General features: G+C 46.4%; 1 protein-coding gene across 7 annotated transcripts in view; it reads right to left on the reverse strand.

The window, feature by feature from the left end:
* Window positions 1-15,814, reverse strand: part of LOC111077337 (polypyrimidine tract-binding protein 1) — a 159,876-nt gene that overhangs the window by 29,240 nt on the left and 114,822 nt on the right. For all 7 annotated transcript variants that reach the window (XR_005967489.1, XM_022371567.2, XM_022371565.2 and 4 more), the window contains one exon: window positions 6,833-6,956. Coding sequence is in view for 6 of the 7 variants with exons in the window: in XM_022371567.2 (XP_022227259.1) it covers window positions 6,833-6,956 (124 nt within the window). In the remaining variant the exon portion in view is untranslated. The remainder of the gene's footprint in view (window positions 1-6,832; window positions 6,957-15,814) is intronic.

The following is a 15,814-nucleotide window of genomic DNA, read 5'->3' on the forward strand; positions in this document are numbered from 1 at the left end:
GGCCGGAAACACAGCCAACAAGCCCTCGGAGCACAGCTACTGCCTGCCAACCGTACAAGCTGCAGTCTAACACAAAAAAAAGCAACCAAAAAAAAAAAAAACAAAAATTGCAATTTGAATCATTCTGTTTCTGGTTGTGTTTTTGGTTTGGTGGTTCGGGGTTCTGGTTCTGGTTCTGTTTTGGCATTGCCCTGCGGGTGGATTTGTTACGCCAGTTATGGCCATTGCTGCTTTTTAATTAACATCGAGTTAAATAACCCAAAGAAAAAAACAAAAAAGAGGAGCAGGAAAAAACGAACTATTGAAATATTGTTTGCCAGCAAATATTTGTGCAGCAAACAATGGAAATAACCAGCAGTTAAAAATTGCTGAAACTGCCAGCAGGAAAGAGAAGAAAGAAAGAGTGAGAGAGAGAGAGTAACAGCTGTCAAAGGAGGACAAGGGCAAGGGCTTCTTTGGCAATGAATTTACATCAAAGTAATTATCATATGATGCTAAATCAACAAGCAAAGGCATCAACATTAACTGCTGGATGGGATGGCCAAGAACAAAAACAAAAACAAAAGTGCAACGCGATAAAAAATTTGCATGCGATAATGATGCTTGCTGTCAATGTACTCCCCCTGGATATCGTATGATCGGAATATGAATAGCAATCATTCGCTCTGCTGCACGTCGAAATGAGCGGCCAGGACATGGAGGCCAAAGCTCAACAGTATTAATGAGCCCAACACACACGCACACGCACGGACAGAGGGAGAAAGAGTGAAAGCGTGAAAAGCGTTCGAGGCAGCACTTTTCAATTAAACACACACACATGCACACGCACACAGCATGAGTTGCAGGAAAAAATATATATACATAAATAAACTATTTATAGCTAATTGAAAAGTTTGCAAACTGTAATTGAGTTCGCAGGACGATGCTTGGGCCCATAATGAATGGTCAGCGGCTCTGACCACCATGACGTATGTGTAATAATTTCACCCTCGCCAGCACCCCACCATCCCAACCCCCCATTCGATGTGCACAAAAGTTAATTAATGACAATTTAAATTCATAAAGCAAACAGAACACCGAAACGTAAAACTTGTAAATGAAAATGAATGGAGAGAGAGAGAAAGTTGAACAAAGGGCCAGGCGAAAAAGAAAAACGCGCGGGGAAAGTCCAGCCCACACACACACACACACACACATACCCCTCCCGCATCCTGTGTGGTGGAGTCAAAATAAGTGCTGATTGTTAATAACAATTAAATTTATGCTTACATGGCGGCATTTAATGATTTAATGAGAGAGTGAGGGGGTAGCGGGAGTGGGAGCGGGAGAGAGCGTGTGATATGACGTGACGCCTCGTGTTTGTCTCGTCTGTTCCCGCCCAGTCGACAGAAAACTTTTGCCTTTTGGGTGTGTCAACAGTCGAATATATAATTTGAATAAATACACACAGCAAACACACATACACACACACACACGCACACATACACAGGCAAAAGAAAGCCCCCTTGCGTCTTTAATTATGCGACAGTAAATTAGATTTTTACTGGGCTCACACATCATAAATTTTAAATTGTTCAGCAAACTTCTCTCTGTGCCCCGCCTTATGTGTCTCTCCCATCACCCATCACCCATCTGCCATCTCTCACTCTCCCTCACTCTGTATGTCTGTGTCTGTGTCTGTGTATGCATAAGGACTTAATGATATTTGCTTTTTGGCAGGGCCTTTCTTGTCTTTAATTTCAACATTTGCCATCCACGCATAATCAATCATGGCACAATTTTTTTTTATTTCCAAGCACATTTTTTGTTGTTGTTGTTGTTTTGGCAGCAAATGAAACTCAATGCCAGCGGCCTTGTTTGCGTTTTGCATTTTAACATTTTACATTTTTCAGTTTTCAGTTTTTTACTCTTCTTGGACCCAGACAGGTCCTGTGGCATAATTGAAAATAACGATTTTCTTTGAGCAGCTCGAGCCTAAGACCCGCAAGAAATGTAATTCATTAAAAAATGTTTGTAGGATGAACGATGATGGGTGCTGGGTGTGGGGTGCTGCAGGGTGGAGACCTTGCCAAGAGTCAATGTACGCAGTCTGGGACGTTTACAAATTTTAATTGCATTTCAATTACGAAAATAGTGCTTTTTTTTTTGCTGTTTTTGCTGTAGGTTCCACTCGGCAGCTGCATTGCCTTTTAGCGGGTGGCCCACACACAGACTGCAGAATGCAGACTGCAGCAGCAGCTCCTCCATGTCTTTCAGCCGCCAGCCATCAGACGGAGACGGCGACGGAGACGCTGTGCCTGCTGCCTGTAACTGGGGCAGGAGTCTGTAACTAGAACTCAGTTCGGAGGGAGGAAGTGCAATGGCAGGCTCTCTGGCTGCGAACTCCATGAAGTATATCAATTGTATAAATTATGAGCACACACCGAGGAGCAGTGCTTCAGTTTGTTAGCCTTTGCAGAACTTTTCCACTCCATTTGTGCATTATAATTACTCAGCTAAAGAGAGGGAGAGAGAGAGAGAGAGAGAGCGAGAGCGAGAGTGGGAGCTCTGCTGAGCCGTCAACGGTGCGTATGCTTAATTAAATTGCACACAAATATTCACTGTATCCGACTCTCTGGCACAAACACACACTCACAGATGGGTCACAGAGTCAAGTCGAAAGTCAAGCCAGGGCCATATCGATGATGAAACGCTCAACTGTGCAACTAACCGCACACACGTACAGTGCCTGCCATAAATAGCTGCACACGAACAGGGGACAGCGGACAACGGACAGTGGCCAGCCACAATTGGTGGGGGCCGGGGCCGCCAGTCTGCCAAACCAGTTGACAATTGTTGTTTGCCTCCGGTCTGGGTCTGGTACGGATTTTTATCCTCCTTTCAATGCTGTCTCAATATTGATACAAACCGCGTCGTTCCACGAACAGCAACAACAACAAAAAAAAAAAAGAACACAAGAAAAAAAATTATGACAATATTATTTTATTGACTGGGAAAATATTTACACGCAACGCATAGCAGTTGGAGCAGCAGCAGCAGCAGCAGCAGAGAAGAGACGTGCGAATGATATCCGAGACGAGGCGGCACGCAGGACACCGCTCTCGATGTCTGCCAAACTGTCGCCTTATTGGTTATGGCAATAAAAGCGTTTAAGTGTTTGACCAGTCCAAAAGGGATTGGCTGCTACTACACTCGCCCTCGCACGCCACTTCCCTCCCGTCATCGATGACAGCCGGAGACTGGCGAGGGGACTGCGCAGTCCTTGGAGCTTTAAATTGATTGAAGCTACAGATTGAAGAGCTTAAGGGAGTAGTCAGCCAAGCCAGCCAAGGATACGCTGGTTGAGCGTAAATTTTTTCGTTATTTTTTCAACATATTTTCCATGGCGTTTGTCTGTCGTAGGAATTAGCAATGCTAAAATCAACCGAAAAAATACATTCCATACGCACGAACAGAGGCAGCAGCTGCAGCTGTACTCCCCCCATCACCCCCCCCTCACGATATCCTCACACCTTTAACTGTGTTTGTTTGTGTGTGTGTGTTGACCGTTAAGCCCCCAAAATCGGTCAATAAACAAACAAATGTTGGTGGACTATACAAACAGAATGAGCGAGCGAGCGAGCGAACGGATCTCGCGGTGTTTCAGCAGGTGATGTTTGAGTTTGGTGCTTGTGCTGGGTTCTGTTGGGTTCTGTTTGGTGTGGGGTGTGTGGTGTGTGGTGTGGGGGCGATGCATGTGTGAGAGCTGTAACAATAAACAACCAACTGAAACCACACACACAGAGAGGGGAGGAGTGAGTGGCGGCGGTGAGGCGACAACAAAGGAAAAACAGACGGACTCTGGCCACGCTTTCACCTACGACACGATACGACACGGAGTATGTTCCCAAGCAGACACGCGACCTGGTCATGCCATTCATGCCTAGGGTCTAGGGTCTAGGTCCGGACTTTGGGCAACCACTCAAATAGGCTGCTGCTGGTGCTGCTGCTGTGGCGACTCCCTGGGGCCTCGTAGAACTTGCATAAAATATTCCTAATAATAAAAAATCAAATAAATCAAACGAAACTATTTATTAGCAGACTCAAACCCCCTCCACCTACAAAATGGGCACACTTTTGCATTTGGGTGTTGGCTGGGGGGGGTGCAGAAGTGTGCCCCGCCATCACCCCCACTTATTACAAGTGTGCTTCAGCCCCAGGCCCCCCATCCCGAGAAGCACCACGCCTTGAAGTGGGTGGGCGTGGCTGCTGGCCATGGACTGCACATGCCAAAGTGTTTTTATTACATTTACGTGAAAAATTTGTTGCATGTCCTGCTGCCAATGTAGCCAATGTAGCCGTAGCCCCGGCGTTTGGTGGTGTCTCGATGTATTGGTTTTAGTGGCACACACAAAAATACAATTGACAATGCCAAAGGACACTGCCCATATACATGGCAGGAGTCGATAGGCAGCAGCATGACAGTTTTGGGCCAATTCCTGTACGCCTTGTGCGTGTGTTTTTCTAAGGCCCACAGGCAGAGAGAAGAAGAGAGAGAGGGGGTGGAGTGAAGTGGAGGACACTGCCACACACAATGCTCATTGTTGCTTTTTGGATTTTTGCTATTTACTTGTCTGGCTTTTGTTGTTATCCCTCTTGTCCCACGTACCACTGTGCCTGCCTTTTGAGTCTGCTCATGCTTCTCCCTCCTGCCACATGTATTGGCTCGCTTGCAGTGAAATAAAAGTGTCCTTATACATTTATTTAGCAATTCCTTTTGTTATTATTTTTGGGCATCGCCAAGCAAGAAACAACGAAAAAAATCACGAGGAGAATGGTGCAGAAAAGAAAGGGAGAGAGAGCTTTAAGTGGTTTCCATACAGGCAGCGACCACATAAATGAATTCATTGGGATTTCAGCTACTCGCTCCACTCTCCCCCACTCCCCCAACTTCATCATTCAACCTGCCCGCTTTATGCTCCATTCTCCACCCAGCGCCGGTGGCCTCCGCCTCCTCCCTGACCGCCGCACTTACACACTCTTTAAGCTGGCCGCGACTTTAATGGAGCAGGAGGAAAATCGCTCGCTCGCTCTCTCTCTCTCTCTGTGAGAGTCGGTGCACGTCTGTGGGGTGTGTGTGTGTTTGCACAAGAACTTTGCGTGGAAAATTAAAATGGCCGCAGGTGGCAGGTGTCAAGCAGGAGGCAGTTGGTGAAGGGGAAGGGGATGGGGCAGGCGACTGGCTGGCAGCTGGGTCGGTCTGCGTATGCATGAACTGGCCACCAAAATGCCGTTGGGTCAGCGCCAGCCGCCTCGTTTGTGGACATCGAACAATGGACAAGGATGAAGGGTGAAAGGTGAACCACACAAACGGTTCTCCTTTGGTGTGTGTGTGTGTGAGTGCGTGAAAGAGAGAGCCAAGAGCAAGAGAGGACAAGGACTGTCTGCTTGTTGCTTTTTAATTAATAGAAAAGTCCTTTGTAAAGTAATAAATAAATATTATGCTTCTGGTTTCTGCGTTTATTTTCCATCCTCCCCCCAAGTGTCGATTGCCATTTTCACTCCTTTCCTTTCACTCATTTCCACTTTTGCGTGTGTGTCTGTCTGTGTGTGTTTGCCAGTGTGTGTGACCTTTGACTGTCTGACGCTGGCGGGGGGGGGGGAAACAAAAGTGCCATAGAGCTAATGGCTAATTCTGAGGCCCTACGCGCCCTATGAACCTTTTGTCGATCCGATCCCTTTGTGGTCGCGCACCCACACACAGAAATACTCATCGATGCCTGGCGGCCGTGGTGGCATGCCCCCCGTTAATTACAGTGAAATTTCAAAAGCATTTTGAAAATCCCCCGCCCAAAAAAAGGATCCTGCACTGCATATGGCGTTAATTAAATTCGCCTGCAAAAAAACAACAACAACAACAACAGAAGGACCAATATAACAACAACAATAAACACACAGACAAGAATCGATAGGCGGGCGGGCGGGCAGGGCAGGCAGGCAGAATGGCAGTCGGTTGGTGGACGAGCAGTCGATTACTTTTGAATTTCAGCCGGAAATTGTTGCCCATTGATTTGTTTGCACTGGCAATCATTTTGTGGTTCAGTGGATTTTTAGCCAGTGCTCTGCTGCTGCTGCTCCCGCTGCCAGCCCATCCAATCCGACGACCAGGCAGCCAGGCAGCCAGCGAGCGAACCTGTCAAATATTTGCCTAATGTGTGGTTCATTCTGCTGGTTTTGCTTTCGCTTTGGCTCGCGTTTTGGCTTGGTTTGGTTTGGTTTTGACTGGGTTTTGGTGTGCGGTTTTTGATTAGCTTTATTACTTTGCGGTGGCAATATGCAGAGAGCGGGGTTCACGTTTCACCCTTAGCAATGTGTGTGTGTGTGGGGCTAATTAATGTGCCGACACAGTGCGTGGTCAGTCGGTGTCCTGTAAACGCAACCATACACTTTTTTTGTGCGCCCCCCCCCCCCTTAATAATTTGCTGGCTAACAAAAGGGGGCATACGATTTTTTTTTTGTTTTTATTTTTTCCCCGTGTGTGTGTGTGTGTTGACTTGTTTTCCATGCTAATTAGTAGGTTAATTGGCCATAGGCCACAAAGTGCCTTCAGTTGGGGAGCCAGAGCAGGCGACTGGCAACTGGCGACTTTGTGGCCAAGTTTAAGGCCAAGTCAAGGCGGCTAATTGGCGGGGCACAGTGCTTAAAAAAGAAAAAAAAAAACTATGCCTGTACAGGTTAAGCCAGAAGCAAAAGAGAGAGAGAAACACACAGCGCTCAGATGATAGATGGGGGGAAAAAGGAAAATAGAGGGAAGGGAAGGAGATAGTGAGAATAGTGAGAAAGAGAGACTTACCAATTCCGCCGGCCAGCACGGTGCTCGGTTCCAGCTTGGCCTTCTTTGTGGCCAGGTCCTGATTATTATTGTCGGAAGCGGGCGCCATGACTGCTGCTTGACTCAAAAGTTCGTCGCTTCCGCGCTGCGCATTCGGTGGAACAATTTTACAGAGTAGACAGATACAGATGCAGATTCAGATGCAGATACAGATGCAGATACAGATGCAGTGTGGCAAGAGCGAGGTGGCACAGGCAGAGGCACAAGTCAGAGGCAAAGGCACAGGCAGAGGCACAGATTTGAAGATTGGTTACAGATGGTTTTTTTTTTTTTTTTACAGCAGTAGTTGTTTTTCAGTAGGCAGTAGTTGGTTTTTTTTTTTATATATATTTATTTTGGTAGTGGTTGTGTAGTTGTAGTTGTAGTAGATGAAGGTATACATTATATACGTACATAAAAAGAGAAAAATAAGAGAGAGAGAACAATATAAATATTTAATATTTACGCAAGTTAAATAAATTACAGAGCGCATCCATCCACAAAGGGGGGTGGATTTCTGCCCCCATTTCGAGAGTAGTTTGGGGCTTGTGGTTTGGGGGGAGGGCTTCGGTCAAGAGTCAACAGACAGTAGAACAGAGTAAATTATAGTTATTATCCCCTACCCATCAGCATCATCATCATCAGCATCATCGTCATTCCGCTTCATGCTTTTTGCTTTGGTTTTGACTGTTCAAATATTTTCCTTGCTATTTACTGACCAACCATTCGGGATGCCCAGCATCCATCAAACTTAAATCCGCTTGTCCCAAAAATGTGAAATTATCCCCCCACACCACGACAAAAAAAACAATGCAAATAATTGCACAGCTCCACAGAATGGCGGATTATATTCATTTGAATTAGCCATTCGAAAGTTTCGCATTGTGGTCCTTCTGGTTTTCTCTTACTTATTTTTGTTTTGTTTTTTTTTTTGTTTTTTTTTGTGGTGCTGCTGCGCTAAACTCTAATTACAAAGCACATGAGTGTATTGTAATTACATGTGACACTTAATTACGGCACTCACCGAAAGCAGCCAGAGACGCAGAGCCAGAGCAGGAGCAGCAGCTATAGAAATGTCTGGGAATCAGAGGCAGCCACAATCAGAGTGCCACAGTGGTACAGAGAGAGAGAGAGAGGCAGTGGGAGTGGGAGTGGGAGCATCGAGAGTAACCGAGTTAAGCCAAACATTAAACGTAATGCGCCCCATAAAAATAAAGCTGCTACACAGCAGCTATCCCCAGCCCAGCCTCCCCCCGAGCTATGGCTCCCATCCATAGCTGACTGTATTATCCTCTGGCAGGACTAAGCAGGATATGCCTGTGTGCGAGAGTGGGTCGTACATACATATGTCTGTTTGTTCAGTTCCTGCTGCTGCTGCTACTGCTGCTACCGCTGCTATGCATTAGCGGCAATGACAAAAAGTCAATAAACGAGATCTGGCTAGGGGGAATGCTCATGTGCTCCACTCTCCCCATCCTGCTACTGCTCCTGCTCCTGCTGGTCCTGCTGCTTCTGCACACCGCACACACAAATTGAAAAGGGTAATTTTGTGTGAAGTAGGCACCTTTATGCCATCTCCCCCCCCACCCAAACCGCCCATCCAGGCAGCTCCACTCCATCAGCTATCAATGCTGACTACGCTTGAATTCTTGCCACTTGGCTTATCATCCGTTGCGCGCTTTCTGCTTTTTCTGCTTTATGCTGTGCTGCTTTTTGTTGTTGGTTTATTTTTTTGCTTTTGTTATTTGTTGTTTGTTGTTTGGGTTTTATTTTTATGTGGCTGCACGTTTTATATGCTCCCCTGTACAAACACACAGACAGAAAACCACAGACAGACAGACACACATATCCATACACATAAAAGAATTAGCTTAAATACAAAAACAACATGTGGTGTGGTGTGGTGTGGTAATAGGAATAATAAGAAAGAAAGCCAAAACGCACACCACACACGCAAATGTGTATAGAAAGAGAGCGAGGGAGTTAGAGAGGAATTGAAAGAGAGAGAGAGAGAGAGAGAGCAGGCGTGGGTGTGCAATAGACAAAGGCAGCAGCAGCCAGGGCAGCAGGGCAGCAGGGAGAGGCTTTGCCGTAGATACCCTTGGCAGATCCAGCGATCTTATGCTATTCATATTTTCAAAACGCGTTAATTACGCTTAATACAATTAAATAAATAAAAACATTTAAATTACGGACAGAATTTAAAGTTGGAACGAAATAAAAACACAATCGATTCGGGGTTTGCTCATAAAACTCTCCGCTCAAGCCATGATCCGTTTTTGTTTGCTCTTTTTACTATTTTGCGCTCTTCTGCTCTGGTGACACTTTTTGTTGCTGCTCTTAGGCGTTCGGTTCAATGAGAGGATCGTCGCGACAGTCTTGTTTTGGCTCTTTTCAGTGCGCAAAGGTGGGTAGGATATTTTGAGGATTATTTGCCAATTCTGGTTATTGCTTTGAGCTATTTTGATTTACGATTCATCAGAGTTAAGTATGTAAAATGAAATGAAACAACATTCCATAATCTAAATAGCTTTAAAATTAAGGCACAAGGTTCGACAGCGCTTTTTTCCCACCTTTTAAATATTTAATACCCTCGGAGAGAGAAAGAGGGAGAGAGGGTATATATGGCAACCGCAAGAGCACTTAACTTGATAATATCAACAACAACAACAACGAATCAGAGAGCCCAAAAGAGAGCACAAAAAAACGGAAGCCTCTCCTGCTTTCGCGTGTGTGTGTCTGTGGCTGCGTGTGTGTGTTTTGGGGTGGCTGAGTAATGATATCAGATGGGCTGGGAGTGGGCTGGGAGGCTGCTGTTCATTGTTGTTCCGCGGGCCATGTACAACAGCCAGAGCAGCAGCCAACAACATATGTTTTCCTCTTCAGAGCATAGCATATTTTTTGTGTGCCTTCTGCTGGACAGCATATTGGATTTCGTTTTATGCCGCAGAGCAGGAGGAGGGAGGCTGGGCTGGGCTGGTGGATTACTGTAGTGGGTAATTAAATTTTAAATACCCTGCTCCAACCCCCGTCACGTGTCTCATGCTCGCTGCGGCTCGAGCAACCCTTTCAGTGGAACTAACTAACTGCGCTTACTTAGTCCCAGTCTCTAATGCATTCGTTATGGCACATTAACGCTCCCCAAGTGCCGTGTGCTCCACATGCTACTGGGATTTCGTCTCTCTCTCTTTCTCGCTCAGGGACACACATTCTATATGGATGTGCGAGTGTGAGTGTGTGTGCATTACACGGTTCATGGACTCCGGCTAATGCCCTCCGCTGCTGCTGCTGCCTGCCTGCCTGCCTGCCTGCTGGATGGGAGACTTTGCGACGATTTGCTTTCCTTTTTGCCAAGCTGACCGGAAATGTTATTTTAATATGCTTTCTAAAAAGTATGCTAAATATTTGATTACTAACTGGGAGTCCGTTCTGCACCCATCTCTCTCTCCCCACTCTCTCTCACTCTTTCCTTTTCGCTCTTAAAGTGTGTGTGTGTGTGTGCGGCACATATGGCCTGGCCGATAAGCCACTGGGCCACTGGCTACTGTCCGCCGGTTTGCGGACCCAAGTGGACCGTTTCATTGTTGTCTCGCCTCTGTGCCATTTTAATGAATTTTCCCACTGCTCTTCCTTTGCGTACCGCCCCCCGACCACCGTCCACCGCCTACCGCCTACCGTTCTCTGTACGCCCATTTTTGCTCCCTTTCCCCTTTCATTTTTTTTTTTTTTTTGTTTGTCATAAGCAACGTTCCATAGCCGAGGGCTTGCCCAGTGCCACACAGCGGAGACAGTATAGAAGGAGGAGGAGCAGGAGCAGAGAGGCAGAGAGCTGTTGGCCAGCACTCACTGATTTCTATGATGACATGTGCCTTTTCATACCCTGCTCTCCGCGCCTTGTCTCTCGTCTCTCTTTCAGCACGTTTCCTTTTGCTTCCGCCTTTGTTGCCGGGTAACTGGGTCAGCGCGCAATTGTTGAAGGGCCCCGGTACCCGGTACCTCCCCCATGCACCATTGCCACTGCCTGCCTCTGCCTCTCTGCCCACTCTAAGGGTTGCCTCTGCCTCTGACTCTACCTCTTCTTATTCTGCTTGTTGTTGTTGGCAGTGGGAAAGATAATCACGCATATGCCTAACGGTTAAGTTTTTGAAGTGCGCCACGGAGACGGACCCCGGACCCCGGACACAGGCCCGGAGACGGAAGCAAAGGGGTGTCAGCGTCATCAGAACAGTACAGAACAGAACAGGACAGAGCAAAAGAGAATCTCTGTTTGGTTTGGTTCGGCTCTGGCCCTTCTTTATTGTTGTTGCTGCTGCTGCTGCTGTAATGAGCAATGCGTAGTCGGTTGTCTGCTGCCTGCTGCTGCCTGCTGCCCATCCATCCCTGGGCAAAAGTCCTACTCTGGTCGCTGCTTCTCTTTGGGGTTGTTTGTTGTTTAATTCCTCGCATGTGGCACATGTGATTTTCTCCTCGAAGACGCTTTAAAAGGACACCCAGAGAGAGACCCATAGAGATGTGCGTAATTGAGAAAGCAGAACCAAACAGAACAGAGCAGTGCCATGGCAAATGACATGCACACCCATGTGATTATCCAGTCAAAAAGGACTTTGGGTATTATTAAAAAAAAAAAGAAGAAGCAAAGAGGACACAGGAGTAGGCTTAGCAGAGAGCGCTCAGAGTTTCCTGGAGACAAGGCCAACCCATCACGTGCCATATACAGAGGGTCAAAAAGAAAAAGAGTACAACACTTGCCTGGAAAAAAAACAGGAAAAATACACAAATTGGGCGCCACATATTTGTGTGCCCTCATCTAACGAGTACAGCACAGCCGTAGTTTGCCCCGTGACTTGTGATTTTCCAGCTTTAATTCAGCCACGAACTGTGCTGATAATAACTCTATCGATGCGGCAGGCAGAGCGGAGAGGAAGAGTGGAGAGGAGCGGAGTCGGTATCAATGCCCTCATATATTGCACGCTTTCCTCTGTTCTGTTTCTGTTCTGTTCTGCTCTGTTTCTGCTCTGTTTCTGCTCTGTTCTGCTCGCTTTGCCTTTGCCGTTGTCATGAAATTTATGACGACGCCATATGAATATTAAAATCGAATATGTTGCTGTCGATTAAAGGCTTTTCGTTTTGTCTGTCTCTCTCTCTCTCCTCTCTGTCTCTGAATTCCCATTGCATTGTGTGTGTGTGTACAGCTCGCGACACAGATACGAGACTCAATATTTCCGCTGGTGCACCGGATCGGATCGGTTCATTGATGTCGACGACGACTATCGACTGTCGATGAGTCCTCCTCTCTCGTCCCCACCACCTCCGCCACCAACTCCACTCCAACGCCAGCATTGATGATGATGCGATGCTCCTGCCTGACTGCCTGACTGCTGCTGCTGCTGCTGATGATGGGGGCGCTTCTGTGGCATGTTGGCATCCTTGGTGCAAAAAATTGCATATGTAGGTAAAAATAACAACAGCGGAAAACTGCAGCCATAACAAAGCGGCAATCTCCGGTTACCCCGCCCCCCAAACCAGCCACACATCCCCCTTTTGAAATAACAATTATTTTAGCAGCTGCTGCTGCAAAATTTCCCACCAATGAAGGGCTTTAAGTTTGGTGTCTTTAAAGCGTTCCGAGTCCCAGAAAATCCAATAAATTCTAATTAGAAAGCTCAAATTAGAGCCCACCCCCCACAGCCACAGTACCCGCAGTCCCCACACCACCCACCACTCTATACCCCCAATCCTATTTGTTAGCTAGTTGTCAGTTGATAAACGCAACTTGTAGCTGTGGCCGCGTTACCAGCCATAGACATAGTCAGGACCCCATTCAAACCCTACTCAAGCAGCCACCGAACCACTTCCACAGCTAACCCACCTGTGCTGGTTGCTGGTTTGCTGCTTTGCTGGTTTGCTGTTTTGCTGGCTGCTGGCTGAAGGCAGAAGGCAATAAATTATATGAAAATGCCGCCAAAGTGTAACAGCTGCGGTAACTGCCACAATCTAGGCACCCAGAGAAGAAACCACAGCAACAAGAAAGAGTCAACCGGTACCGGTGGAGCAGCTCAAGTTTAATATGAAATGTATATAAAGAGCAGATAGAGAGATGCTCTGAGTACTCAAGAGCGTAGACTTTATTTCATATACCACTAAATATTTACGCTCTGGCATTTATTGCTTCCACGAAGAGACAGTGACAGAGTGGGGGGGAGAGCGGCGGAGTCAGGAACTCTTTTTATTTCAATTTGTTTGCATAAATATTTGAAGCGAGTCGAAATTAGAATGTCGAAAGGCGAGAAAAAAAATGGCTGCCTCTTTGCAGCGCGTGTGTGCAGCTCCTGAGTGTGTGAGTCTGTCTGTGTCGGTGTGTTTGAGTGTGGCAGGGGAAGACAAACTTGCGCAAGTTTGGCCAAAACGATTTGTAGCAATTTCGCTATTAGTACTCCTCGCTACCCCCCTACCAACACCCCTCTCCACTTGTCTGCTCAGACGGCATGGCACGGCACGGCACTCAGTGCAAAAGCGAAATCGAAAGGCAAAGGCAAAGGCGAAAAGAGGCGCAAAACTTTTCCTGCTTATGCATTTATCACCTTTCTGTTTTTTTTTTTTTGTATTTCATTTTCTTTCTCCCCCACACTCACACACACACACACTCACACTCTGTATCTGTGCGAGAGCGAGTGCAAAAAACTTTGCCCTGGCCTACTGGCATGACTGGAGGGTGCGGGATGGGGTGTGGTGTGGTGTGGGAAGTCATGGAGCGCAGTAGAACGAACTCCTGGCGGGCACATTTCGCTCGCCCGCCCGCATAAATTATTCAAAACATGTGTTCCCCGAGTATCTGTATCTCTGTGTCTGTGTCTGTCTCTGACTGCTCTCTCCCGCCACGTTCTCGAGCAGCAAATGCAGTAGAAAAAGTGCCACAAGCTCAAAGGTAGGCAAACGCTTTTCACACAGCATGCAATACCCTGCCATTGGGTGATGATATGATACCTGACCTGAGTGATTTCCTAAGAGAGCGATTTTCGATACCAGCGGGTACTGACAGCCTGGAAGCTCTAACAAAAAACTTTTAGTCCGAAGCTTGTTAAAAACTGTACAGCTGGCATTTTTGGAATAAAAAATAACAATAAATAAAATAAAAAATAGTAAAATATCCATTACTCGATGCATTCACAGATAATGCACTTAAAAATGGTTTTGTTTTTTAAAAGCTGTAACAGGACAACGGTTCTACATTACAGCCAAGGGTTGGCACTCAATGCAGGTGGGAAACTGAGGTGGGAAATTATTGGATTGAAAGTCAAAAGCTATTTGGATTCAGTGCTGACATTTTGGACATGTTTTATTTTTTAAAATCGTTGAACCTATTCAGGGGAGCAGCACTATATATTTAAGATATAAATATTTAATTGATGTATGAAATTTATTTATTTTAATTATAAAATATATTTATTTTATATGTGAAATATATTTGTATTAAATAATTTATTTCCACTCTCGTAGCAAATCGATTGGTATACAATTTTAAATGTAAGTTCAGTATGTTCCATATGTTTCTTTATTGGACAATGGATCTGTAAGGGTAGCTAAACCTGCGGCTTTTCCTCTCTGACTTTAAACGGTGTGGAGTGTCTCTGCCACCGCTTGCTACGGTGCTTGCTACATTCTTTATCTCGAGGCATTTACTTGTGTATGACAATTTCATTGATATTCTTTCTACCCTCCCCTAGGCACAGGCCCATCCTGCACAGGGATGTGTCTCACTTTCCGCACGGCCGAAAGTTTTGGCAATTTTTTATTTGCTGCCTCTGTGTGTGCCACGCGACTTTGTGGCGTACCAGGAGTAGTAACCGTAGCCGTAGTCGTAGTCAGAGTCAGAGTCAGAGTCTCTCTATTAAGATATTCACTCGCCTGTAATGCGACATCATATATAAATATATATAAAAAGAGTTGGGGCCCTGCCATGTGCGTGCGCCACTCCACTCCACTCGACTCCCTGGTCTACCCTGCTCTGACTGAGAGTGGAGGGCAGCAGTGTGGACGATTGGAGGAGGAGACAGTGTATATGCAAATGACAGGCATTTGCCGTTTGGCATTTCTAATGAGCCAAGTCAGATTCTGGTCCTGACCTTAGCAACGATTACCGGGTGGCATAAATCTTGCCGGGATATTGATTCTGGTAGCTGGTAGCTGCTAGCTGGAGAGTGTTGAGGGGATCTTTTAAAATAAATTATACCTTTTTAAAGCAGCACCAACAGCACCACGTAGGAATGGGTGGGCGGGTCGGTCTACCAGCTTGACCTGGGGTCGGGGCTCTGCCACTGGTCGGTCTTGGGTTCATACAAAATTCAATAGCATTGAAATTTATGGCGGCTGGACACCGAGGCAATAGCAAAAATATGCTGCGCTCGCGCTTTGCCAGGGACTTGGGGCTTCTGGCCTGCCGGAGGATACGTTTGCTGGTGTTAATATGACCAGACCCAGCCCCAGACCCATTCTCGTCCACATGCTGAACCTGCAACCCGGAAACCTGCCCCGCCCCCGCCACTTGCCACGCTACATGTTGTGCCTTATTTATTTTTATGGCCTTCTCTATTTGCTTGTCGTTTTGTGCGGCAGTCCAATAAAAAATGCATTAAAAGCGTCTGAGAGGCGGCGAAACAAACATTTTCGGTTTATTTTTTTGTTGGTTTTTGTTTGTTGGTTCTTTGTCTGCCGTTCGACTTTAAAAAGGGGCGAACGGATGCTTTCAGTTCCATTTCGTTTTGACTTTCCCCAAGACACGCGTCTCACATTTGCATGGCAGGTGGCAGGCAGGCAGGGCAACATTGTTGCTGCCACTGCCACTTCTATTGTTGGGGGGTTGCAAGTCAATGAGAGCAGCAGCATCAGCAGCATTTGCTATGCCAATTCTAAAATGTCTAATATTCAGCAGCTATTTGCTTCTACACACACATAATTTGTTGCTCC

This window comes from Drosophila obscura, unplaced genomic scaffold (assembly GCF_018151105.1).
Source record: "Drosophila obscura isolate BZ-5 IFL unplaced genomic scaffold, ASM1815110v1 contig_150, whole genome shotgun sequence".
NCBI classification, from domain to species: Eukaryota; Metazoa; Arthropoda; class Insecta; order Diptera; family Drosophilidae; genus Drosophila; species Drosophila obscura.